Source organism: Hippopotamus amphibius, chromosome 1, assembly GCF_030028045.1.
Source record: "Hippopotamus amphibius kiboko isolate mHipAmp2 chromosome 1, mHipAmp2.hap2, whole genome shotgun sequence".
NCBI lineage: Eukaryota > Metazoa > Chordata > Mammalia > Artiodactyla > Hippopotamidae > Hippopotamus > Hippopotamus amphibius.
Genome location: NC_080186.1, coordinates 40,438,313 through 40,465,678, shown reverse-complemented (window position 1 = coordinate 40,465,678; position 27,366 = coordinate 40,438,313). Strand labels below are relative to the sequence as shown.

Below are 27,366 nucleotides of genomic sequence, written 5' to 3'. Positions count from 1 at the left end.
TCTTTTCTCAGGATGGCAGTGCCAGGGTATGTTCAGTGGACAACTCAGCAGCGACAAGCACTGGGACAGGCTAGGTACCCCTACCCAGGAGCCTAGCCTGTCCCAGTGTGAGACTAGCAACACTCTTGGGGGTTGCCATGTGCAGTGGGTTAGAGCAGCTGGCCCATGGGAAAGGAAATGTCTGTCTTGACCTCCCTGCCCTCAGCTGGCAGCTGGCGTGGGGAGGTGGGAGAGGAAAGGGGCTTCCCAGCAGCCAGTGGGCTGTGAACACTTGTGCACCCAGTCTCAGGGTGGAGCCCCAGGACACTCATGATTGTCTGTACTCACCCCACCACGAACCCCATGCCTGAGGGAGCACAGTATTAAAAGGCAAATAAAAAAATACCATAATGGGTAGAAAGAGAAACAGTGGAAGAAAGGAAAAGGCTTTATATTTTATTAGCTTTAAGGTCACTTTCATCCTGCTTTTTGAATAAGGGGCTCTGTGTTTTTATTTTGAACTGGGCCCCACCAACTGTGTAACCAGTCTTGGTGCTTGGCCCTGTGCTGGGTACAAGGGATACAGATTTGAATGCATAAAACCTCTACCTTCAAGGTGGCTGTTGGGTCTGAAGTTTGCACTAGTTCAGGAAACTGACAGACTTTTTCTGTAAAGGGCAATTTTAGGTTTTGCAGGCCAACCAATCTCTGTCGCAACTACTCAGCCCTACCATTATAGCACAAAAGCATCATAGACAGTATGTGAAAGAATGAATGCAGCTGTGTTCCAATAAAACTTTATTTATGGACCTTGAAATTTGAATGTCATATAATTTTCACATCACAAAATATTATTTTTCTTTTTATATGTTTTCAGTAATTTGAAAATACATAAACCATATTTAGCTGTGGGCTGTACAGAAACAGGCAGCAAGCTAGATTTGGCCAGCAGGCTGCAGTTTGCTGACTTTGAACTAGATGATCTCTAAGGGTTTTCCAGCACTCACTTAGGTGAGTTTCAGAGAGTTTGATCTTTATTCTCACTTTCCTTTCCCCTGTTGTTCTTCTGGGTCTCTCTCTCTCTCTTAAGTTCTCCTTTTTGCACATACTTTCACTCTCTCTCTCTCCATATACACCAAACACACACACACACACACACACACACACACACACCCCTGATTTAAAAGCCACTGATAGATCCATCTCAACACAAGGAGCTCTTTCTTCTTTCCACTGGTGTAATGGAGCCAGTGCCCTTTCTCCATAAGGGGCAGGTGCTGGATTCTTGCTTGCCTCATAATTACAGAACCATTGAAGCAGGGACAAGAGGGAATCCAATGTAGTGCTCTACTTGCCGAGAAAAAATATTGACACATTTAGGGACATAATAGTCAGATGAAGAAAAGCATGTCCTCTATTCTCTGCTCCATCTATCTCCACAGACACATCTTTTAAATGTGTTTTTGAATAGGATACAAATGCGATATTCAGACAAGCAGTGGACAATTGTCACCATCTGCCATCTGCCCACACATAGGAGTTGGCTCAAGGAAAAAAAGGTTTGACTCAGAGAAACTGCAGTGCTTCATAAAAAGAATGCAAATAACTCATATTTTCTTATTCACCTACTGTGTGCTCATAGAAGTATGATATTATAAAAACAACATGGACTTCTGGAACCAGTGAGAGTTGGGTTTGAATCACTGGGCTGGAACTGCTTAGCTATGCTGCCTAGAAAGAGTAACTGAAACTCTTTGAGCTACTCTTTCCTCACCTGTATAAGAAAGGTGATGCCTACATTTCAGGTTTATTAATAAGAATTAGCAATGAGAAAAAAAGCTAAGAGGTCTTGAGCTAAGAGAAAAAGAGTACAAAGTACAGTACCTGTCACATGATAGGCGTTTGCTCAATGGTGGCTACAGGAAGGTTAGAGGTGGAAAAAGACAGAGCCAGGAGTCAAACCAGGGTGTGACTGCAAAGCTCATGCTTGGTCTTTACAGAATCCTGGTAGAGTAGGTGACCTGGAGCAGTGGGCCCTCTAGGGGGCTGGAACAGGGAAAACAAAGGCTTGAGCAACTACAAATAATGCCTTCCTCTTCATTTATTGATCACACCTTTTTATTGTTTATTCCACCAGTCATTCAGTGAATTGTGGACAGGAACATTCAACAACTTAAAGTAACTCCTCTTGGATCACAATCTGTTTGCAGGTCTGCAGTTTCCGATTCTGCTTATTTCTTAATTTATTCAAGTGTATTTATTGGGCTTTGTCTTAGTCTGTTTGGGCTGCTGTGACAAAAATATCATAGACTGGGTGGCTTTTAAACAACAGAAATTTATTTCTCACAGTTCTGGAGGCTGGCAGTCCAAGATCAAGACACCCAACAGATTCGGTGTCTGGTGAGAGCCTGCTTCCTGGTTCACAGTCTTCTTCCTGTAACCTCACATGGTGAAAAGGGCAAGAGATCTCTCTGGGGTCTCTTTCATAAGGACATTAATCCCATTCATGAGGGCTCTGCCCTCCATATCCAGTCACCTCCCAGAGCCTCCACCTCTAAATACCATCACATTGAGGATTAGTTTTCAACATCTGAATTTTGGGGAGACACAAACATTCAGTCTGCAACAGGCATTTACTCTGTGCCATGTACTACGATTAAATGCTGGGACTACAATGGTGAGTGAGACAGTTATCACCTTTAAGGAGCTCACAGTTGAATGGGAAAATAAGTGGAAAATTATAGCATGGTAACCAAAGTGCTATGATAGCACAGAAGAATGGCATCTAAGCCAATCTGGGGGGTTGGATAAGGCTTAATGATGAAGATAACCTTTCAACTGAGATTTGAAAAAGGAGTGGAAAGTAGCTAACCAGGGAAAGATTATGACAGGAAGGATGTGGCAGGCAAAGGGGACAGCATATAAAAAAACATGAGGACTGTACTTTCAGGGGTCATTACTAGAGAAGTTTCATACAGACAACAGATTGATGGTTACCAGAGAGGAAGGGGGTGGGGGAGTTAAATGGGTGAAGGGAGTCAAGAAGTACAAATTTCTTATAAAAGAAATGTCATGGGATGCACTGTACAGCATGGTGACTAGAGTCAATAATTTTGTATTACGTGTTTGAAAGTTGCTAAGAGAGTAAATTTTAAAAGTTCTCATTACAAGAAAAAAATATAATTTTGTATGGTGACAGATGGTAACTAGACTTACTATGGTGATCATTTCACAGTGTATACAAATATCGAATCATTGTTGTACACCTTAAGCTAATACAATGTTATATGTCAATTATACCTCAATGAAAAAAAGAGAAAAGGAAAAAGACATGAAGGCAGGAGGAAAGCGTGGTATGCTGGGGACTAAAGGTGATCAGCACGGAGCCTGGACTAAGGGGAGTGGCAGCAAGCGTGGAGGCTACAGAGGCTGGCAGGGTGGGGTGATATAGTGTTAGGTAGTTTAGACATTATTATTTTACCAATGGAGAATTTTAAAGAGGGTATCACGTTTGCATTTTTGAAACTTCACTCTGGTTTCAGGGTAGAGAATGGGTTGAGGGAAGTGAAACTAGAAGCAGGGAGACCAACTTACAACTGTGTGATTGTGGATAAATTCCATTTCTGACACTCAGTTTCTTCATCTATAAATAAAATTATGAAACGTACCTCATCATATTGTGGGGCTTAAGTGAGCCAATATAAACAAAATGCCTGGCCCAGGTAAGTGCTTGTCTGTGCCCACTTCCCATTCTGCCCCAGGGCTTAACACAGAGCTATGTATACAGTGTGTGCTAAACAGTGTGCATCTGTGGCTGACTGAGTGACTGCCTTCCTCTGGAAGCAGCAGGATGAGGAGGCTAAGGGTGGTTTTATATATGGAGTAGATGACTACAGAATACCCGAATCCTACCTAAAACAAATCTTCTCCTCAAGTTCTTGGAAGGAAACATGTTCACAGAGGACAACTGCCAAAAAACATCCCCCAAACGAAGCACAAACACAAAACCAAAAATCACACACACACACACACACACACACACACAGAAAATACTTGAAACTGGGAGACCCTAGTGTGGAACCTCAGCCTGTATGTGATGGGAGAACTTCTGGCCAGATGAGGCAAGCCAGTGTGGCTCTCTTTCCTCAGGGCTCATGGGAGATCCTGCTTGGCTTTCTCTGAGAGCAAAGAGAATACCTCTAGGACAATCATGGGGGAAACGTCACCTCTTGTACTATGGCCCAGTCAGTGCCCTTGATCTCCTGCAGATGTCCTCACGCTCAGTGAGAAATGACTTCATCCATCCTTAGAAGGGGATTAAAGGAGGAGGAGAACTCAGAGCATCCTTAGATCCTCATGAGCCTATACTAACACTATCTAGATATGCATTTGCAAGTTTTAATGGGATCCATCTTTGACTGGAAAGTTTAAAAAGGGCCTTGTTATTTAGGCAAAGCATTTCATTTGGTGCCAAATCAGGTCCCCAAGTGGGTATTTCCAGTGCCACCGAAGGTGAACCAAGAGTAAGAGAGATGGTTCTCCCCTGAGAGTTTAAAATGCAAATAGAACTAAAATCTTAATGCCAGACATATAATGTGAAAAGTCCACTCTCACTGTAGGAAACACAATGAATGAACAGGAAAATGAAAAAGAATTCAAACCTACTGAATCATCTTAAAAAAAAAAAAAGAAAAAGGACAAATAACATTTAGATACCATATGATACCTATTACATTAACAAAAAGTATTTTAAAAGTTACAGTCCCCCATGCTGGCAAGGCTACAGTAAAATCTTTATCTCTAAAACTACTCATGGGAGTGTAAATTGGAATGATCCTACTAGAAAGCAATCTGGCAGTATGTATCAAGATTAATAAAAAGGTACATGCTTTTTGACCCAGTAATTCCACTCTTGGGTATTCATCCCAGAGAGATAATCTAATCCAAATGAAGGAAAAAATTGTATGCAAGAAGATGTTTATCGTAATGTCATTTATAATAACAAAATAATAACAGCCTAAATGTTCTATATTTAAGTAAACCATGCACTTTCACTAAGTGGAACATTATGAAGTCATTAAAATAACATTTACAATGACTATGTAATACTATTGGAAAACTTCTTATGATATAATGTAACCTAAAAGTAACAAAATACAGAAAGTAGCAAAATTGTATTTATGCCATCACTACATCTTTGTTTTTCATGTATAATTATTACCCATGCATTACAAGTACAGATATTTAGGCAAGAACTAGAAAACAGTATGGAAAAAAATGAAAATGGCTGTTGAGATCTTGAGTTTTTGTGTGTATTTTTCTCTTTTTGTTATCATTAATACTATTATTTAATAATACTATATACTATGGAGAGAGTATTTTAAGAACATGGGTTTCATAATCAGAAGCTTGGTTTAACTCTTAGTGCCATCACTTAATGGCTGTGTGACTTCAGGCAATTTATTTAACTTCTTTGAGTGTCAGTTGCCTCATCTCTAAAATGGGAGTTAAATACCTGCATTTATGAGAGTGTTATGAGGATAAAATGAGTACACATAAAGCATCTGTTACATCAGGGGTCCCCAACCCCTGGGCCTCAGATGCCTACCAGTCTGCAGCCTGTTAGGAACCGGGCTGCACAGCAGGAGGTGAGCGGCAGTCCAGTGAGAGAAGCTTCATCTGCTGCTCCCCGTCACTCCCCATGGCTCTCATTATCACCTGAACCATTCCCTCCCTACCCCCATCCGTGGAAAAATTGTCTTCCACAAAACTGGTCCCTGGTACCAAAAAGGTTGGGGACCATTGTTACATAGTAGATGTACAATTAAAGTTTTTTTACATCTTAACTCTTTTCTAGAAAGGTTTTATCAGTTTACAAAGATACACACACGTAAATACACACACACATATATAAAAAGTTGAAATAAATTTTAAAATAGGTTAGGAACATTAGGCAAGGGAAAATAAGAGCAGTTCTATGTGTTAACTCCCCTCACTTTTCCAGCTTCTATCTACTAAAAGTGTAATGAGAATATTCTGGCTGCATTATTCAGAAATCAGACATGAACAATGCTTGTTTTTTCAAAAGCAAAAGAAAAGGAAAGGAAAAGAAAAAAAGGCAGAAAGAGATATCTCTCCTACCCTCCTCTACTCCTAAACACACACACACACTTGCACATATATATATGTATACACATACACATCCCTCTCATCAGACTTTAAGATGTGTCCCTGGAGTTCCAAGGGGTCTTCTTTTGTGGTGATCACGTTTGCTCTCCCCCCACCCCGTAACAAAAGGTATCATTTTGCTTTTAATTATGAGTTGCTATGCATCGCTTTTATTTGGCAAAGATGTTTGTTTCAGGAAAATTAATTTAGACAGTTCCATTTTTCAAGCAAGAATACCTTCTGTCCCAGGCTTACAAAGAACAATTAGATCTGGATTCTTTCCCCACAATCGAGCTGGCAATTTCTTATGGAAAGTCGTGGTCAATCAGTGTGGAATGGAGCTTCCATGAGAGCCAATCAAATGCAGAAAATAGACAGTTATGGCCTGGCACTTTTACTTCCTGCAGTATATCTAACTGACATCGTGCAGAGGCATTACTCTGGCTGGGCAGGAATACAGATTATTGTTGCCTCACTTTCAGTGCCGGAGTTTTATCCTGAATGTCATGATATTTCTCACAGGAACTCCAGTTTCATGCAATTCAGCAAACGTGACTGAAGGCTTGCTCTGTGCCAAGTACAGTGGTAGGAGCTGGAGATACTGATCTGAATCACACAGCGTCCTTGCCCACAAGAGCTCTCACAGCAGGATGACTCACAGACGATTGCAACCCACAGTGATAACGTCTGTGGCCAAGGGTAGCACAAGGTGCTGAGGGGCCTGGAGGAAGCACCTAAGCCAGCCTGGGAGAGCAGAGATTTCCAGAAGATGATGATGTAATAGAGAAGTCATGTATAGAGACAGAGGGGAGGAGAGGCTTTCCAAGCAGTCTTGGAATTAAAAATAAATGTCTTACCAGACTAAGTGCCATTTACCCACAGATTATATGACGAGCACTAGGCTAACTGCTTTACTAGTAGGTGGATTGCCAAACCCGTTTGAACATGTTTAACTGACTTGCCCATGATCACTTAGCTAATATGTGGTAGAGACATGTTCAGAGAAGGTAAATTATTGGCTTATACAGCAGGAAAGTGGCAAAGCTGAGGCCAAGACACAAGTGTTTCTGGTTCATTATTTCACTCCGTCCTTACCACGATTCTGTGCAGGCCTGTATGAACAACTTTGCACACCTGCTAAACCTGAAGGAGAATGGGAACAACAACAACAAAAGCAATAACAACAACAACAAAACCTTTATTGAACACGTCCGTGAGTGTGATACGATCTTTTGTGAAGTCAGAGCCTCCAAGCTCTTCCACCTAAGTAGGGAAGACTGACCTTGATACTCAAAAAAACTGAAACTTTAGTGTTGTATGGAATCTTTTCTCTTTAAAAAAGAGATGTGGATTTTATATTATATTCCATAATACAGTAATGTTTGTTATAATATAAAAACTCTGGGTGAAATTATACTCTGGTTTAAAAACTCTCCTTATCCCTACATGAGCAATGTAGAAATGAGAGCGAGGTTAAGTAACTCATCCAAGGGCTGTACACTCGTGAGTGCACAGGTCAGGATTTGTGCTCACGTCTGTCCTTTGCTCTTATCCCTGGCACAGACCTGGGGCTTCCTGTTCTGGTCCTAGGGCTCTCATGACCATCACATTTCACCTGTCCCTATGCTCCATAAGCCTTACTCAAAAGCCTCATGGGAGTCAGGTCTGCTAGGTCCAAACACAGCTCTGCTGGCATGTCACTGCATGACCTAGCCAAACCCTATCATCCACCAGGCCTCAAGCTACCCTTTCTAAGGGCCCAAAGAAAAGATTTCCCTCAGACCTCAAGTCAGGAAGAGTAGAGATTCTATAATTCCACGGTTTTATCTGGGGTTTTGTTTTTTCCTTAGGATACTGGGTGTTTTGTAACTGAGTTTTCCACTGTGCCTAGGTTGCTGAAAAGCTAAGAGCCAAATCTGTACCCCACCTCTAGCAAGTGAGCAAAGTAGCTTAGGATATGAATTCTGAGTTATGACCTTGTACCTAGCATCATCTAATTTCTCCTTATTTTTCTTTTCCTCCATGTCTTTAATTACATGTGCTTTAATTTTGTTGTAAGCATCTTCAATTTCTTTTGAAATTAGTGTTACATATTGAATAACCAAATGTAAAGAAATGAATAGAATATAGTGTTTCAGGGAGATAACCTGATAGTCTTAAGAACCAGATGTCAAACATAAACAGACTCATTAGCTCCTAGAGACAGAGGATAGCAGGGCATATGGACAACCCAGATTCCTGCGCTATTTTTTTTTAAAGTTGGCTTCACTTTCTCATTGAGAAATAAATTAGTTCCTATCTTTAGGGGCCATTTCAATTACCACCTCTTGAAGGAAGTCCTCTTGATAACTCCTCAGTTAAAACCAGTTGAAACTAATAGACATAAAGACATTAGAACTCAAAACAAATTCTTAACTAAATTCCTCCCCTGCCTCCATACCCTCGCCCCACTCTCTTGCTTTCCTTAACAGTTTTTATTTCCTCTGAGCATCTATGCTCTGTTAGGCATGGATAGGATGTAGACATCCCTTTTTTCTGCTCTGTTGAAGGAGGCACATAAGCGATAGTGCAGAACAATGTGGCATGTGACTCTGAGCACCTCCCTTCCCCTCTGTGGGCTCAGTTTACTTTTTGTTGAAATAAAGTAGTCGGACCAAATGACCTCCAAAGCCCCTTGCTCTGACATTCCAGGAGGCTATGTCATGGGATAGCCTCAATCATGGGTCGTGGTGACCTTGAGGATGAAGAGTAATCACAGCTTTGAAGTATAAATTGAAGGCCTAAGAGGCATATCTTTTAAATTCTAAAGTTTGACTTTACAAAAGAAAAGTTGTGACTTACTCAAATCATACATAAAAAAAAGAGTTTATAACCATATAATTTGTCTGATAATAAGCAAACATCACATCTGTAACAAACTTCCTCAGGTCCTGTCAGGGATCAGGTACAGAGAGAACACCCAATATAGAAAACATTCAGCTCTCACCTTGGAGGAGAAGCCAGTGGGAAGGAGATGGAGAGTGGGGAGGTGGAGATGGAGAGAGGGGAGGTAGAGGTGGGGAGAAAAAAGAGACTAATATGTAAATATCTAACTGTAATGTGAGACATGATCAAATCAATGCTTAGAGGGTTTGGGTGCACTGGGTAGGCATCTGTCAGCCATGCATGCATCCTCTCCAGCCTTGAGCTGCACAATCAGCTTCAGATGCCATGTCTGTTCTTGCAGGTTCTCATCTGGCTTCATATTGCTGGAGCAGAGGGTAGGGAAGAAGCAGTCTGTCCTGGCATGGAATCTTCTGACTCATGACTGGAACAACCTTCCTCTCACTGTTTCCTCCAGAGCTGGGCAGGGTGAAGTCTTCCAGCACAAGCCCCTGTCTGACTCTTTGGGGTTTTAGGATGGGACATGTGTCATTTCTCTCCAGCAGGGGTAAAGGTTTCAGCTGTTTATCCAGCCCTCTTCAAAAACCTGATTTAGCCTTCCACATTATACTTGTTAGCATATATTTAGACAGAGACCACTCTGCCAGGAAAGCTAATCTCTGTCCTTTCTGCCATGGAGCTTAGCATATAATGGGAGTGACATTAATCAAATATAAATACAGGTTAATAGAGAATTTCAAATTGTGAACACTATGAAGCAAAAATACAAAACATCACACTTTAGTCATAGCTCTTCCCACTCCCCTTTGTGCAGAGGGGTTCAGTTGTACAGCGTCACCACCACAGCTCATACTGCTCCTCTGCCTGGAAACCCAGGGATCACATTTGATCACACATGAGAAGAACATTTCTCACAACTCAATGCTGTCACAGCTACCTGGGCATAGGCATCAGAGGCCAACAGTATGGGTTCGAATCTAGATTTTTCCATTAGCAGCTGTGACCTTGAGCAAGTAACCTAACTTCTTGACCTTCCGCTTCTTCATTTGTAAAAATGGGTAGCAATACGGGCCTCAGAAGGTTGTGAGGATTGGCACAGAGGATTTGCTCAGCAAATGCAGCTGCTACAGCCTCTGCTGTCATTAATCCTACTTCCAAAGTGTCTCTGCCATTTCATATGCTCCTCTCCATTTCCACTTGCCCTGCTTTTGTGCAGACTGCCATAGGCTGAACTCAAATGCTCCTTTAAGCTGCCCTGGGGCCGAAAGCCACTTGCGTGCCTGGCTTTTCCAATAAGAGGAAGCTACAGGAGCAGAAACTACTCGGTGAAATATATTGATGCAATCTCACTTGTGCAGCCCTAGCTTTTGTCTGCTGCCCCACTCTGCTTCCCACTGAATGTAACCCCTAGTCATGAGATTCTCTTTCAGCCTTGAGTGATGTTTGCTCTCTCCCTGAGTAAAAGGCTAACGCATTTTTTATTATCCTGATGGAAGTAGGTGCCCAAAAGGGCAGCTGAGCCGCACCCATTGGTCAGGGTCCCCTAGAAGGTGGTGGAGTTGCTGGATGCTTAGGGGAGGCATCCAGGCATCAGCCATTGGGCTGAGTGGGGCTTGAGGAAACCTTTGAACCCTGGTCATGTACCTTTCCCCATGTTTTCCTTTGGAGCACTTACCATAACTGAGATTAATTCCTAGTGTGTGATTACTTGCTTAATATATCTTCGCCACTCCACTATTAGCTAACTCTTTGAAGACAGGGGCTGTGTCTTTCTCATCCTCTCCTCAGCAATATGCCTGGTACAGAGTAGATGCTTCATGGATATTTGTTGAATTAAGGAATAAACAAGTGAAGAGTCAAAGAGCGAAGTTTCCGTGCTCACTGGGGAAGCCATGCTGCACATCACTTGTTCAGCATGAGGAGAAGTAGAAAGAGGGCCACGGCAAGGGCAGAAGGCAGGGTCGGGGACAGGTAAGGTGGTAGCATACAGAATGGTCAGGTAAATAGAAGGCCAGGGTCCCACTTCAGTGGGATGTGGGCATGAGCTCAGAATTCGAGACTGTTTTTCAGACTTTCATAATCCCTGCTCCCTTTCCTCACAGAGATGACTGGCTCCCCCCACAGCTTCTTCCTGCCACATCTTCTACATGTGACACTGACCAATGTGATTAGGCCCACCTTTATTATCTGAAGTTTAGTTCTGAAAATAATAGGTAACTTTTGGTTTGTTCTCCAAACATGAGGTTATGCTAAAAATATAAAAACTGCTTTTTCAGATAACACATGGTATTTGTGGAGATTCGTCATCCCTCCTTGAATGCTAAGCTAAGAAATCTAGTATTTACTAGGAATGCAATGGGGATCATTAAATTATGCTAAGAAAGGATCAAATTTAATTTTAGAGTGCTCAGTCCTGCAGCCAGTGGCAGGCTAGACTGGAGTAAGAGAGATCAGAAGTAGTGAGTTTAGGGAGAGGTCAGCACCATGTAAAATGTTTTCTAGGGAGCGGGCTCTGCTTGGAGTAGGGCAGGGAGGGAGGGGGCCTGAGATCCCTAGATGCCTAGAAAATGACTCTGGCTGGGTGAGGGGAGGAACTGAACAGGAAGGGGGTTGCAGGGAAAAGAGGGTCTGAGCCATGAAGCCAAATCTGTGCCTGTACCCCTGTGACCCTTCTTTCTAGAGGGTGTGGATCCCCACGTCCTCCCCATGATGGCTGGTTTCTGGAGTAACAGGAAAATTCACAGGGATTACTGGTGCTCTTATTTAAATTATCTCCAGTCTATGCCGTGAAAGACTGACTTTTCCCCCAAATAGCTATCCTGCATGAAACGCAAAAAGCAAAACAGAACACATAATCAGTGACTATTCTCTTATACCACGTAGAACTTCACACATCAAACCAGGCCCTGAGCTCCCAGAACACCACGTCCCTTTCTCATTCTGAGAAGTAATTGCAATGCAGCTCGTGACCAAAATGAAAAGTCTGTTTTTAACTGTAGCCTCATAATTACCCATCCAGATGAAGAGGGCCAAATTCTCTGTGGTCTAATCCCTAGGTCCCGAAGGCAGAAACAGAGAGAGTTTTGAGAAAAATTCTGGGTCCAATGCGTGTGTGTCTTTTGGGAGAGAAGGGGATAAAACTAAAGACCTTTTCTGATGGTCAATTCAGTAGAACCTTCTCTAGTTATCATCTTGGTAACCAGTGATCGGCAGATCTTTATTAAGTATCATCTATTGGTCAGGCACTGTGCTAGTCTCTGAGCAGAGTGAAGTAGTAATGACACAGCCCCTGCCCTCAGGGAGATCACACAGCCAGTGGAGAGGATGGAGGAATAAACAGGCCAGGGAGTCACAGTGTGATGGTGCTCTGATGGGGAAGGTCAGGGGATAAGGACAAGATCCAGTCCAGCCTTGGCAAGTCAAGAAAGCCTTTACGGAAGAGGTAGCCTGTGAGTGGAGAGCTGAATAACAAGTAGGAATTAGCCAGGCAAAGCTGGTCGGGTTGTTGTTCTAAGAAGAGGAAACACACATGCCAAGGCCTAGAGGTGCGAGCACGGCAAATTTGGATAATTGGAAGTGGCTTATCGTGGTTGGAGCTCAGAATCTGAGGGAACAGGAGATAGGCAGGAGCTGGGACGCAGAAGTCCTCCAACAGCAGCTAGAAGGTTAAACTATTCTGTAGGAGCCCTGGTGAGTTTTAAGATGTGATTCTAGAAAGTTCACTCCAGCTGCAGCAGCAATTTGCAAGACTCGAAGCAGGAGACCAGTGAAGATGCTGTTGTAAAAGGCTCGGTACCAGGCAGTAAGGAGCCCAAAGTCTCAGCCTGAGGTGGGGCACAGCTGGAGTGGCACTCAGAAATCCTAGCTCCCAACCGGTGTGCTTCCCACGCTACCTATTGACATCTCCCTTCCCCCACCCCCTCGCTGGCGAATGATTCTTCCTCTTTCTCTCAGCTTCTTTTTCCTGTTAGGCTCCTAGTGGTTGGTCTACATTCTTTTTACGACTGGGATACCTCATTGCCAATTAGCTTAAGTTGTATGCCTAGGATAACACAGTTCAAAGGATTCATATGTTTGTCTGTCTGATTTTGAGTTTGGAGCTCTTTCTACAAAATACTTTGTGTAACTGCAATGAAAGGGGCTTCAGATGTGAAGAAAAGAGTATCTTCCAAGTTGGATATTGCCTGAAAGAGTCTCCCCCAGATTCAGAGGACTTTGTTAAATCACTAGGCTGCAGTAGCTGGGCTTTCCAAGCTGCCTACTGTGACAAAATAACCAAGTAGTTCTCTCCTGATGTCTTACTAACACCACCTTCCCTGTAGAAAGGACTAGAAACAAAATCACAGCAGTAAGAGCAAACATATTATTTATAACAATAAATACATGCGACTTACATTCTTATACTTTAAAATAAAGACTCAGCCTGGGACAAAAAAATAACATAATGCTGCACAAGATTAAAACGTGCTTCATTTGTTATATATAAATACGATCTTCTTAAATAAACACAAGAAAGATGACCAAAAAAATACACTGAAACAATGCTAACTGTGCTTCTCTTTCAGTGGTGGGATTTCGTTCACTTTTACTTTCTGAATTTTCTGGAAATTTGGAAAATGACAAAAATAAATGTGTTACTTTCATTATTACAAAAATTTTAAGGATAGATTCTTTAATGTTGGACAACAATAGTTTTCACTGAGAATAATTGAACTCACAAAAGATCCAAAATTCTTGGATAAGGTTTCTAACTGACCCACCTTTCAGTACTTTCACCCTTGGGGCTGTCAGCTGTGACCAGAGGTGGAATGACGTTGTATTAACAAAGTAGCTTTCAGTGGATGAACAGGGGAATATGGATAACTCTTGGAGCAAGGATGCTGATAGTCAGTTCCTTAAGCATCTACTATAGATGCTCCTGCCATCCATGGTTGGCACCAAATTCGAAGATTGCTCCTGTTGACCTTGGAAACTCCAGCCCCCACGGTCTTATGGAGTCACGACTCTGTATCAACCACACATTGGTTAAACACAGAAATGAGTTTCTTCTGAATGTTTATGAGACACCACTTTTACCAGGGAAGGCTGGATGCAGGGTCATACACAGCCAGGAGTCCACACATCACCTCCTAACTGACCCAACCCTGGCACACCCACACTTCTCCAGGAGTCTGTGGAATACCATACAGGCACACTTGGACGTGTTGCCCTCTGTGTAAGTATAGAATTCCTTTATCTGAGGAGAAATGTTCCCCCCCGCCCCAGTCCTCAAAACACACACACACGCACGCACACACACACAGTACCACTACCACACATGTGAAGGGCCTGCCTTCCTGAGACTGTAGCTCATGGTTGTCTAATGGTTCAGCTGCTCAGCCCTCAGCCAGCAGGCCCTGTCACCCTACCAGAGCTGCTGCCTAGCTAGCTAACTTCATTTCCTCCAACTGGGATTGTATATTCTACCATCCAGGGAGTTAGGTAATATATCATATCCATATAAAAGGCCCTTATGTCTCTCAGTTGGTAACTAATGAAAATAATTTGGTAATTCTTTATGTCCGCCATGCTCCCTTCTTATATAATTAATTTTATATTATTGGTCAAATTCCACAAATCATGTGCCCTATTTTAATAAATGCCATACAGTTTCCATTGGCGATCCTAAATGATTATACTAGGCACACTGTTTAGTAATGAAAATTTTCTCTTTCATTTCATTCCTTATTTTTTAAGGACTTTGAGGGAATTATTTGAATATTTTAGTGCCTTAGGTTAAAATCGTTGTACAGTGATTCCTGAATATACACTTTTGTTTCTATTTGCATGTAGAACACGCAGACTTTGCAATCCTATCTTGAGAGCTACAGGTTAAAACAGTAGTCTACACTTATCTGCTTGGGCCACTAGATGGTGCACGCATATGTCTGTGAACTGTAGGTTAAAGGGGCTTGTCACCAGGTTAGGGTTAATTCATCACCACAGGAGTGGTACAGACAGTAGGAGCTGTAGAGTCCAGGAGAGACAGCGATCCTGTGGGCAGGGGTAAAGCAAGGAAGGTCTCCAGAGGAAGTGGAGAGAGAATATTGCTGCTGAGATGGCAGGAGCAAAATCATAAAGGCAGGAAACCCCAAAGCCATGACAGAGAGAAAAGCCTGTAGAGGAAGGTGCATGCTTACTTTCCATGCTGCTGAATTTCTACCTAAGAGCATGGTTGCAGAGGGAATAATGGAATAGTTGAATCATTTGAACTAGACATGAAGCATTCCTTTCAGTCTTTGTGCTGGGCACTGGAGATATAGAGATGAAATGACGTAGTCTTATCCTCAAGTAAGGACCTCATGAGAGAAACAGAGAAGGAAACAGATAATTCAGACAGAGCATAATACAAAAGGTAGGTTTTACAAGATGCATTGGAAGGACACAGTGTGAAATATTCTGTTCTGAGGAAAGGAGAGAAGGGGGTTCGGTTCAGGAGTCGACATGCAGAGACGACCTCGTGGAGGTCCTGGGACATAAGGAGGGAGCTCCATGCAGATCTCTAGAGATTAGCTAGAGAGGACAGCATGTGCAAAGACATGGGGGTTGGAAAGGATAATGTGGATTCCAGGAGCGGTTCAGCTGAGTTTGGCAATGCCTATTGAGGGCTACTGGGTGCCATGGACCGGATAATAGAGGCTCCAGGCCCTTAAGATGCCCCTCGGCTAGTGAGGAAGACACACAAGCACTGAAAATTGCAGTGTGAGAAGATAGCTTAAAATTTGTTCTCTTTTAAATTCTCAACTCTGTCATTTGAGCTCCCAGGGTCCTGGCTACAGGGATTCTCGGAGAACTCTCTACACCAGAAGAGGGAGCCCCCAAGCACAGTGTCTGGTTGCATTTGACTCAGAATCACTGACAGTATTTCGGTCTCACTCACTCATTGTAGAGGTATGAAGTTCAAGGCCAGAGACATACAGTAAGTTATCCAAAACCACAGAGAGGAGCTAGGACACAAGGCCAGGTCTGTCTGTGTTCCTATCAGGTTTTCTTCCCTTTTTTGACTGGACCCTGGACATAGAATCACCATTTAGAGATAGCTCTTAATTAGGAAATAGACACTTTCCAGATAAGTAAATCTCCTTCACCAATGGCAATCTTCACAAAACCAAGCCTATGGAAAATAGAAGGACACATTGTATTCTTTCCTCATGTGTGACAGAAGGGCCAAGCCTCACAGGTTGGCCTTGGCAAAGGCAGCTTGAGCCAATTGTACTACTAGCCTGGTTTTGTGTTTGGGAAAGAAGGCAGCCTGGCTCCAGCATGCCTTCTAGCTTTCATGTGTGGGTGTGTGTTTCATTTCAGCACGAGGATGTATGCTCACAGTGTAGGTCAGTGACATCTTAGAGTTGCATTGTTTGCTTGAAAATGTCAACTGGAATGAGTTATGGGCTGGCAGGAAAACAGGGATGTGTGATTGAGAAGGCTCTGAAAGGATACAGACCTGCTTTTAAGGCCCTGAAAACTCATTAAAGCAAGGGATAGAGAGATCTTGAAGAGGTTTTGACTGGGACAGATCAAAGTTAAAAGGAAGAGGAGGGACCACAAGGGCCAGGAGATTTGAGACCAGGTCTTATAAGGAAAGGATGAAGGAACTAGGAATATTTAACCAGGAGAGAGGATGACACAGATCTTCTTCAGATCTCCAGACTTGTCATGGGCTGAAGCAGCTAGAAACAAGGATAATTTCATAAGGAAGCAGCTTTTAACCCTGCTCAAAGTAGAGCTATTTAGGGACACAGGTTCCATCCCTGGTCAGTGAACTAAGATCCCTCATGCTGTGTGGAGTGGCCAAAAAAACATAGAAAAAAAAAAAATTAACTCGTAAGAAGTGAGTTCCCCATCAGGAAAGGGGATAAAACAGAAGTAGTTCATACAGCTGCTGGGGATATTGCAGACGGGAGTACTGTCCTGTTGGCAGGTCAGACTCAACGACCTTTGAGCTCTGATATTAAGAATTCTATGAAAAGGGATGAGACAGCTTTTATAAACCAAGGGTCACATGGTCTATAACAATAATAACAAAACATCAATACAAAACAGCTCTTTTTATTAAGCACCTATTAAGTACCAGGCATCATGCTGAGTGATTTATGTGCATTGTCATATTTTGGACTTTCAAGCCAGGATTAGAACTGACTGAATTCTAATCCTGGCTCTCTTATTTAATGAAGATGTGGTCTTATGCAGATAATTTATGCTGTCTTAACCCCATGTCCCTCTGTTGTACAGTACCAACTGTGAAAGTGAGAGTGAAATGACACATCCAAGTGCCGGGTACTGTGCCTGGACTATATTTGGTACTCAAAAAATGTTGCTGCCTTCTCCTTTCTGCTTAAGCACAATTTCAGGAAGCCATTCTAGGGAAGAGGCAAGATAAAGAGGGAAATGCAGATCAGGTGAAATACGGCAAAGGACCCACTGGATGAAATACTGCATAAACAGAAGCTCCTGCAATGTGTATCCTGAAGCAATGGCTCTCAAAGTGAAGTTTGTTAGGACTGCTTTTTAAGACAAAAAAAAAAATACATGTTAATGGAAATTGCTATTCATGGAAAATCAAGTGTAGGAAAGAGACAGAGGTTGACTGAAGCTTAAGGAATCCTGACTTAAGTATTTAAGAGAGTTGCTCATCACTGCCCCATCCTCAGCCTCCAGTACCTTCTTCTCCACCCTCAGGTTCCCATGACATCCAGTTCAGGACTGAGCTTCCCCATAAGTATGGTGTTATAAAGGACAAGCCTACTGAGACATTAACCACTTTAGCCAAGGCCAGTTGCCCCAAACACAAGCAGCTTCATCTATATGGCCTAGTGTACCTGACAGATATTATTTTCTATGATTGTTGTATGGTACAAAGAGATGAGGATTCAATTAGAGAAGTAATGGTTTGTTCATCAGTAATTGAAATTATCATAGCATTGTTGAGCGAATTTCCTAAATAAACCAGCTCCCAGGAGTATCTTGGTTAGAAAGGAGTATCAGGAGGGTGACAGTGACTTAAGGACCCAAGGCAAAGAGGGTTGCCAGTATATCAGACACTTAACCGGTACAGCCAGTGTCACCAAAGAGAAATCTAAGGCCGCCTGGTACAAAGGAATGAGCCATGGCTGGCAGTCTGGAAAGGGACTTTCTTTGTGGCTCTAGGTAAGCCACATTCGTCTCAGGGCCTCATTTTCCCTAAGTATAAGATAGATTTGACTGGAAGGTCTCTAACACCTTCTCAGCTCTGACCAGAAAGGCTGTCCATTCCCCTCGTCTCTGGAGCACAAGGCCTCTCTGCAGAACTGCGAGACCACACTCCTCACGATATTCCCTGCTCTGCGTGTCTGAAGATCCCCTTTGCATGTCCACCCTGACCTGCTAAGCAGCAGATTTGGCTCTGGCTTGAATCAGTTCTCTCACAATGTGATTTCTCTTTTGCAGCAACAGCGGCAGCTTGACCTCCTGACGATAACCAGCCCCGGTGAGTAGGTGTGGCCATTCTGCTTTGGCTTTTCACTTATCTCCCAGAGCCATGCCTGGTTGCCTATCCAAATTCAATTCCTGACTTCCTCCTTTGGCTCCCTTGAATAAACAGCAGAATTCTTGCATCATGAATAAGCCTTCTCCCCCTATCCTCTACCAGACGGGCAGTTTCTTTTCTCTCCCCTGGCTCTGTGCTGCCTTGTCCTGACTCTGCGGATGGCAGGGTTGGTACTGTGATGTTGCTTCATATTCCAGGCCAAGTTCTCCCCAGATAACTCAATGGATCCAAGTGTCAAGGAGGTGCCCTGGTCTCCTGAAAAATAAGTTTTAAAATCAAGGGGAATGGGGAAGCTGCCTGGTAGATGGCATGGAATGAAGGGACAACAGCTCATGAGGAAAGGTCAGTCTGGGAAAGTGACCAGCTTTGGTCTCCTATGACTCTTGCCACTCACCTTTAAGAAGGACAAGTCCCCCAACAAAGCTGCGGCCCTGGGATTAAAAGGTCCTTTCCTTCCCCTATGTCTGGCATGTAGCCTAGAGACAAGTTGAGCAGTTTAGTTTTACCAGAAGGTATTTTATTTTGATCTGGAAACTTGAGGCAAAACTGGCCAACAAGAGATGCTGTTCTCTCTTGGAATCCAAGGGGATGATGGTGCCAGCAGTGAGCATTCAGGAGTTGGTGTGGTGGTTCATCTTCATCCATTGGTGGTGGGCCCTGGTGGCCCCCTGTTATGTTCAGCATTAACACTTTGGTTACTGGACTGTGGGGAGATGGCTTCTGGGGGAAGGACTAGTGTGGCAGAGTGGTCACGTGGCTGGGTTGGGGGGGCTCTAGGAGTGACTAATTACCAATAAATATGGAGATATTTCAGTATTTTAGTCACCAATATAACTGTGTCATGTCACCCCTGCCTTCCACCTAGCCTGTTGCTGTACCGAGGGCCAATTGGCTCACTTACAAGGACATTGAGAAATTGTCCTCTGCAGGCACTATCTTAGCACAAAGGCTGGTTATCTGTCTATGTAACTGAGATATAAGACAGTGACTGCAAGTGTACGTTGGATCCACCCAGTTCAGGTGACCTTACTATATTTCCACCTGATAGAGCTCTTTGAACTTGGGACTTTAGAAGAACAAGGATGAACTGGTTTGAAAATGTTCGATCTAACCCATAGAATGAACTGTGTTTAACATGTATGCAATTAACATATATAGAAATTCCAAATCATGGGCTAATATAATTAGAATGGCTCAGTTGTGTGACTTACCGATCCCTTCCCACTAAGGTGTTGGTAAGGGATTATCTTTGCTCCGTCTGGTTAGTTGCTTTCCTTCGTGACTGTGTTCTGTTCTGCTCCACAAATGCTGACCCAGATTGCCTGCTTTCACGTGCCAGTCTCATCTGATCATACCCTGATATGATGCTGACATATGAATTGTAGAGGGTTTTTGATCTGCCTTCAGTTGCTTTAGAAGGAAACTTTTAGACTCTGTTAACTGCATTTCTTTTGCACCAGCTCTGTTTCCAATTGCTACTGCACAAATTCAAGCAGAATAGTTGTGACTCTCAGTGCACTCCTTTTGGGCAAACTGTTAAGCACTGCCAGAGTTTGGAATGGTTTATAATTTTACCTACTTTTAGATGAGAAAAGACTATTTTCTGGGTCAAAGCTTCTCGAAAGGCATGTTGTGTCACAAGCATGAGTGTACAGTACTGCAAATAGGCTACATTTGTGTGATATTGTAAGATATACACTCATCTCTCAAAGGTACAGGTAGGTTCCGGGATAACTGAGCCCCCAAGTGGTAGCCTCTAATCCAGTGTGCCAGACAAATATTATCCATGTGTGTCATGACTTGGGAAGGTTAGGAAAGACCATTAGACTATGTATTACCTGGAAATTCTAGTCCATATCAAAATCACTTCCCTCTATTGTTACTGTCTCTCACTTTCAAAGTCATCCCCTTTCCCCACCTCACCAGAAAGCTACCACAACTAGCGAGGTCCATGCTACCTCTCTGGGGATGCCAGTGGGAGGTACTAACTTGTTTGTACTCCTCACCAGACCATCCTCAGTCTGATGCTGCCACTCCTCATCAACTAGGAGCTTTCAGAAATGCTGGCTGGGAATTTGGAAGCCTTAAAAATCTGTGTTATCTTCTTTAAACTCATTTTGTTTATTGTGAATAATTTTGAATATACAAAAAAGAGTAGAGATATAACGAAGAGTCATTGACTTTCCTCCCTCACCAAACGCCTTGGCTTTATCATATCAACATTGTCCCATATATGCTACAGAGTCCCCTATTAAAAAAAATCATAAATCTAGTTGAGACTTTTCTGTACTCCTAGCTGATTACATCTCTCTCCCTTTACTCTGTGGGTAACCACTATAATAAATTCAATGATTTTCCATACCTATGTATCCAAAAATATAGCTGGTGTAACTGGTATTGTTTTACAGATTCCTATAAGTGATGTCACATGTAAATGTCATATTGAACTTTCCCCTTACTTATTATATTGTATGGATTCATTCATGTGGATACATGTAGCTCTGGTTCAATCATTTTAACTGCTGTATAGTATTCCACCTATGATTACATCACAATTTCTTTTTCCATTTTATGGATCATAATTTATGATCAGTATTTATTTCCAGTTTTTTTTTCAATTTTAAACAATGCTACTTGGAGCATTTTGTATATAAATATGAGAATTCATCTAGAGCATGTAATTAGGAGAAGAATTATTGATTACATGCATCTTCAAATGTACTATATAATGGCCAGTTTTCTAAAGTAGTTGAACAAATTTATACTTCAAAGTATAAGGATAGCAAAGTATAATAGTCTCCATTTCTCTGAATCCTCCACATTTGGAATAATCACACAAATTTTAATGAGTCATCATGATAAATGTGAAATGTTATCCCATTGTTTATATAAAAGGTGTTTCCCTGATTACTGATGGAGTTGAATATCTTTTCATATGTTTACTGGCCACTTTAGTTTCTTCTGTGAACTGAATTTTCCTATCATTTGTCCATTTTCTATTGGGTTGTTTCTTTTTGTTGATTTTTAATTATTATTCTGAATATCAATATTTTGTCACTTAGCATGGATTGCAAATATCTTCCCCAAGATGGTGGTTTGTGGTTTTTGATTTATGATGTATTTTGACTTATGTAAGGATTTTTTAAATTTTAGTGTAGTTGAATGTATGAATATTGCTTTATGAGCTTTGCTTTTGTGACATATTTCTTAAATTTCTTAAATTTAAGAAATCCTTCCCTACCTGAATAGCATATTCTCCTGTATTCTAAAAATTGTCAAGTTTCACATCACATTTAGATATTTATCTCATTTAGGACTGATTGTTGTGTATGATACAAGTTGGGGATTTAATTGGTTGTTTACATGTGGATAATGCATTATCTCAGTACCATGCAACAACTCATTCATTCTTTCTCCCACTTATTAACAATTACACATCATGATGATCATGATTAAGAGCCAATTGACTTTTCCTACACAGCTTATAAATTTTTGTGTTCTCCTGTTTATTGCATCTTAAGATTTTCCTGTTACCTTTTTAAAGTTGATCCTTTAATAGCTATTTTAGTGAGAGTCCATGGGAAACCATCTTTATATATGTCCTTATTTTGACTTCTCTTTGGGATGATAGTTTGGCTAGGTATAAATTCTAGCTTGAGGAGGACTTCCCTTGGTTCTTTGAGGATTTTTTCTTTTTTTTTCATTTTTTTCTGACATTCACAGTTGCTAATAAGAAGTCTGTCATTATTTGTCTGTAGTAACTTGTCTTTTCTTGGGTAGGTTTAAAGATTTTCTTTTTGATCTTCATGCTCTGCTTTTTTATTTTAATGTGTATAGATGTGAATTTATTTCTGTTTATCCTGCTTGGTACTCTGATTATGCTCTCTATCTGAGAATCTATGTTTTTCTCTAATCCTGAGAAATTATCGGCATATTAGCCCTTCAAATATTGCTTTTCCTTCATTCCGTTGATTCTCTTCTTCAATAATTTCTGTTAGATGAATGTTGGATTCTCTCAAGTGGGCCTCCATGGTTCTTTACTAATTTTTCATAATTTTTATCATTTTATTTTACTGCACAGATTCTGAGTTCTCCACAAGTAACTTGAATTCATAAATTCACTTTTTGACCATATCTAGTCTAGATTTTTTTCCTGTCTTTTTTCAATATTTCAATGACTATTTTTAATTTCCAAGATTTCTAGTTTTGTTCATATCCACCTGCTCTTGTTTTATTTCTGCCTATTCTGTTTCATAATTTCTTATTCTGTTTTAATGTCTTCATTTGTTTCTTTGAACATCCTCAATATGCTTATTTTAAAATCTTTGACTGTTCCATAAAATAAGTTTCGTCTGGAGTGAATTCAAGTTATAACTGTTGATTTTGTTTAGTATCATTTTTAGCATTCAGTTTCTTCATGCGTTTTGAGATTTTAATTTGTAATATCACTTGGAGAAGGAAGTTTTCTGTTACTGTCTCTCTCGTCCCTCACCACCACCACCACCACCCTGCCTCCCAGACTCCCACTATGCTCACATATTCCAATATGGTGGTTTTTGCAGTTGACTCTACACATATTTTCAGTATAGGATCTGGTAAATATTGGGGATATGGCAGATCCAGTGACAAAAAGTCAACAGGATAGCTTAGCATTGCTTCTGATTCCTTTGTCTTGCCTCTCTAGGCCTACAGCACAAAGGAGCTATCTCCCAGAAAGTTCTGCAGCAACCTTTTTTTTTTCTAGGCTTCTTTCATAACAGGGGAGCCCCACCATATGTCCTTGTTCTAAGCAGAAGATCTTGTCTCTGATTGTCATCTCCTATAGAGCACTTTTAGGAGGCTTATAGGAGTCCAACTTTTAGCTGCTACTGCCTGCTTCTGTATCCAGATCTCAACAAGCAAGTAGCCTCAGGAGCATATACCCTTTTGCATTTCTGTACTTTTCAGCTTCATGGAGATATGTCTCTTGCAATAAAGCCCAGCTATATTTCATTTATTTTTTCATATATTATTCAATATTACTATTTGATGGGAATGAATGGACTTATTGAAGCATGAACTTATTTAGTCATTTGGCCCAAAAGTCCAACTATAGTTTTTTCCTTACTTTTTGGATAGTTTATTCTCCTATAACCTCTTCAATAGAAGGGAGGCAGTGTGAGAAAATATTTTTCTTCTATCCAAGTGAGACTTCTATCACCAGATTGTTAAAAGAGACTGTTACTTTTTGCATGTGTATATATTAATACAAATATATATGATTTTAAAAATAAAATTACAATTATCCTATATAAACTATATAGGAATATAATGTGAACATTTTTACAATATTATTAAATATTCTCAAAGAGAGACTTTTATACAGCTGAAAAGCATTCTATTTTAAATTTATCTTTTATTATATATTAAATTATCCCTGATAGTTTAATTATAAACAACACCACAATGAATATTCTTATATAAATACTTTTGTGTGCATCTTTACTTATTTCTTTAGGAAAAATTCCTAGAATGAGAATTACTAAGAAAAGGTATAAATAGTTCACAAATTATGACAGGCTAAATTACACTGAAGTAACAATGACATCAAAATTACAGAGACTTAAAAAACAAAGGTTTATTTTTTACTTTTGGTACATGTTTCTCATGGATTGGAGTCCGTTCTGCTCTGCATCATCTTTACTGTGGCACTCAGGCTGACCAAGCATCCTTTATTGAGAACATTGCTATGTATCTTGGTTTGGGTTCCCTAAGAAGCAGAACTTGAGACAAAGATTTTAATGCAAGTAGTTTATTTGGGAGGTGATCCCAGAGATCTTGGTGGGAGGTGGGGGAAGTGATACGGGAAAATGAAGAACATTTATAAAGTTTCATTATCAAGCAAGCTACCACTGACGGCAACTGGAATTTAATCCTACGGGGAACCCTGGAAGTCAGTATGGACGATAAGTCTCAGAGTTATCCCTGAGGGGCAAAGGAATGGGAGTGAGGGTGGGGTGTTAATTCCCTGATACTTCCAATCTGCTCATTGTATGGACATAAGTTTCCAGTGGTCAGAGAAAGCCCTCAGGAGAGATTTGCAGGTGTTGGTGATTGGAAAGTATTCAATATGTGCAGAAATAATAAGCACGAGGAGAATATGTGAGATTGCAGAAAAGTACTGATAGCACCTGTCATGTGGGTCATCATAACAGAAGGAAAGGGAAAGATGGTGAACCATGTACGTTCTCTTAAAAATTTTTAGAAGGGGTCATTTTTGCCCATATTTTCTCAGTCAAAGCAAGTCATATGACCACTTCAAATTCAACAGGGTAGAGATGTAGAATCTTCCTACAGGGACGGGAACTGCAGTGAAAAGAGCTAGACTATTTGGCAATGATGAATATACCTTTTCACACTTTTAGGAAGATTTTTATGTTCCCACCATCAAGTTAAAAGTGCTGGCCATAGCTTTAAAAAAAATAACATCTTTATTGAGATATAATTCACATGCCAAAAAATTCATCCTTTAAAGTATACCATTTAGTGGTTTTCAGCACATTCACAGAATTGTACAATCATAACCACTAATTCGAGAACATTATTATTAATCCAAAAAGGAACTCTGTACCTATTAGCTGCCACCCGCCACCCATTTTTGCCTCCCCCTATGCCCTGGAAACCACTCATTTACTTTCTATCTCTGTGGATTCACCTATTCTAGACATCTCATATAAATGGAATTGTATAGCATGTGGCCTTTTGTGACTGGACTTTTTTCACTTAGCATAGTGTTTTCAAGGTTCATGCATATTATAGCATGTATCAGTACTTCATTCCTTTTTATTGCCAAATAATATTCCATTGTATGGATATATCACAATTTGTTAATCCATTCATCTATTGATGAAAATTTCAGTTGTTTACATTTTGACTGCTGTAAATAATACTGCCATAGACATTTGTGAACAAGTAAAAACTACGTTTTTCATTCTCTTGGACATATACCTAGGAATGGAATGGTGGATCATTTGGTAAATGTTAAGGTAAACATTTTGAGAAACTGCCAAACTATTTTCTAAAGTAGCTATGCCATTTTATATTCTCATCAGCAATGTAGGATGTTTCTAATTTCTCCACATCCTCTCTAACATTTGTTATTATCTTTTGATTATAATCATCCTAGTGGGTGTAAAGTGGTATCTCATGGTAGTTCTGGTTTACGTTTTCCTAATGACTTATGATGTTGAACGTATTTTCATATGCTTATTGGCCATTTGTGTATCTTCTTTGGAGAAATGTTTAGTCAAGTTATTTTCCCTTACCCATTTAAATTAGGTTATATTTTGTCTTTTTATCATTGAGTTGTAAGAGTTTTTAAATGTGTATTCTGAGTACAGATACATGATTTGCAAATATGTTTTCTGGTTCTGTGGGTTGTCTTTTCACTTGCTTGATGTCCTTTAAAGCAAAAAGGTTTCAATATTGATAAGTTCAGTTTATCTATTTTGTTCCTTTTGTTGCTTATACTTTGGTATGATATCCAAGAAAATATTGCCTAATATCACAAAGATGTACTCCTATGAGTTGTCTCTTTTGCATGTGATTGTCAAGTTTTGCTAGCACCATTTGTTGAAAAAAAACTGTTCTTTCCCCTGTTGATTTATCTTGGCACCCTTGTCAAATGGTCAATTAACTTTTTGATGGTATAGACTAAAAGGACAGCATTTAGGAAGTATCTAAATGTTGGCACTCAGTGCCAGAACTGTTAGGCACTTTACATATATTTTTCACATAATTCTGCCCCCTGTGCCATAAGGCAGGCATCATCTTTCCTGATTTGCAGATGAGAAAGGAAGGTACTGCTCAGTTAGAATTGCCCAGATAAATGCAGTTAATAAGTGAGTGATGGAGTCAGGATTCAAACACAGATCTGATTCTAAATCCTTTAACTTTTCTACTGCTACATATAAATACTACATCATGTGTGATATTGGCCCACAGACTCTTCTTTCTCAGACAGAATTAAAGCTGACCTACTTTGCTGGTGGTAAGGAAAGAGTGAAATGTTGGGGACATCATAGTCATGGGGCTCTTCCAGTAGCTAGGCTGCATCTTGAAGAGACAATTGATTTTCTTAAAACATCACAGAAACTTCCAGAAAAGAATCACAGCTAGATTTGCTCCTGATTGCAAATATCCACCCAAAAAATGTATCCCCTCTTAACCTTGTTAAAACAATACCTGTGTTAAGTGGTGACTGAAACTGCTGGCCATTCCATGACAACTTTGGGCTTTGTCTCCAATTAAAGTCCCCCATGATGTAAATGTAGCCCCTCTAAAGACTAAAGGAACAAGAGAGGCCAAACTAGCCATTATTCCTGCTTCATGGCCATTTTTAGAGCCAGCAAAGCCTGTGGAGCCAGTCCAGAGGGGCCAGGACCAGGAGTGAAGCCAACCTAGGGCACTCCTGACCTCACAGCCGGAAAGTTAGCAGCACAGTGGATGTGCACAGAGAGGATAGTTCAAAAAATGCATGCACATCTTTAAAACAACTTTAAAGAGATCTTTAAAGGAGATAAACAAATTACTGCTAGTCCCACAGCCTTAGCTTAATACAAAACCTAATTCTATTTATACATTTTTCCCTTTCAGTTCTTGTCTATATGCAGAAACATATTTACATAATTGCAATCACAGTAAGTTTTTATGTACATCTTTTTTCACTTAACATTATTTCGTAAACAGTCTTCATGTTGCTATGTAGTTTACGTACTTACCGTCTTTTTATA

General features: G+C 40.8%; 1 protein-coding gene across 1 annotated transcript in view; it reads left to right on the top strand.

Annotated features, from left to right (window-relative positions):
• AGBL4 (AGBL carboxypeptidase 4) overlaps positions 1-27,366 on the top strand; it is a 1,220,133-nt gene that overhangs the window by 885,859 nt on the left and 306,908 nt on the right. The window contains exon 6 of the mRNA XM_057744086.1: positions 18,496-18,535. Coding sequence (XP_057600069.1) covers positions 18,496-18,535 — 40 coding nt within the window. The remainder of the gene's footprint in view (positions 1-18,495; positions 18,536-27,366) is intronic.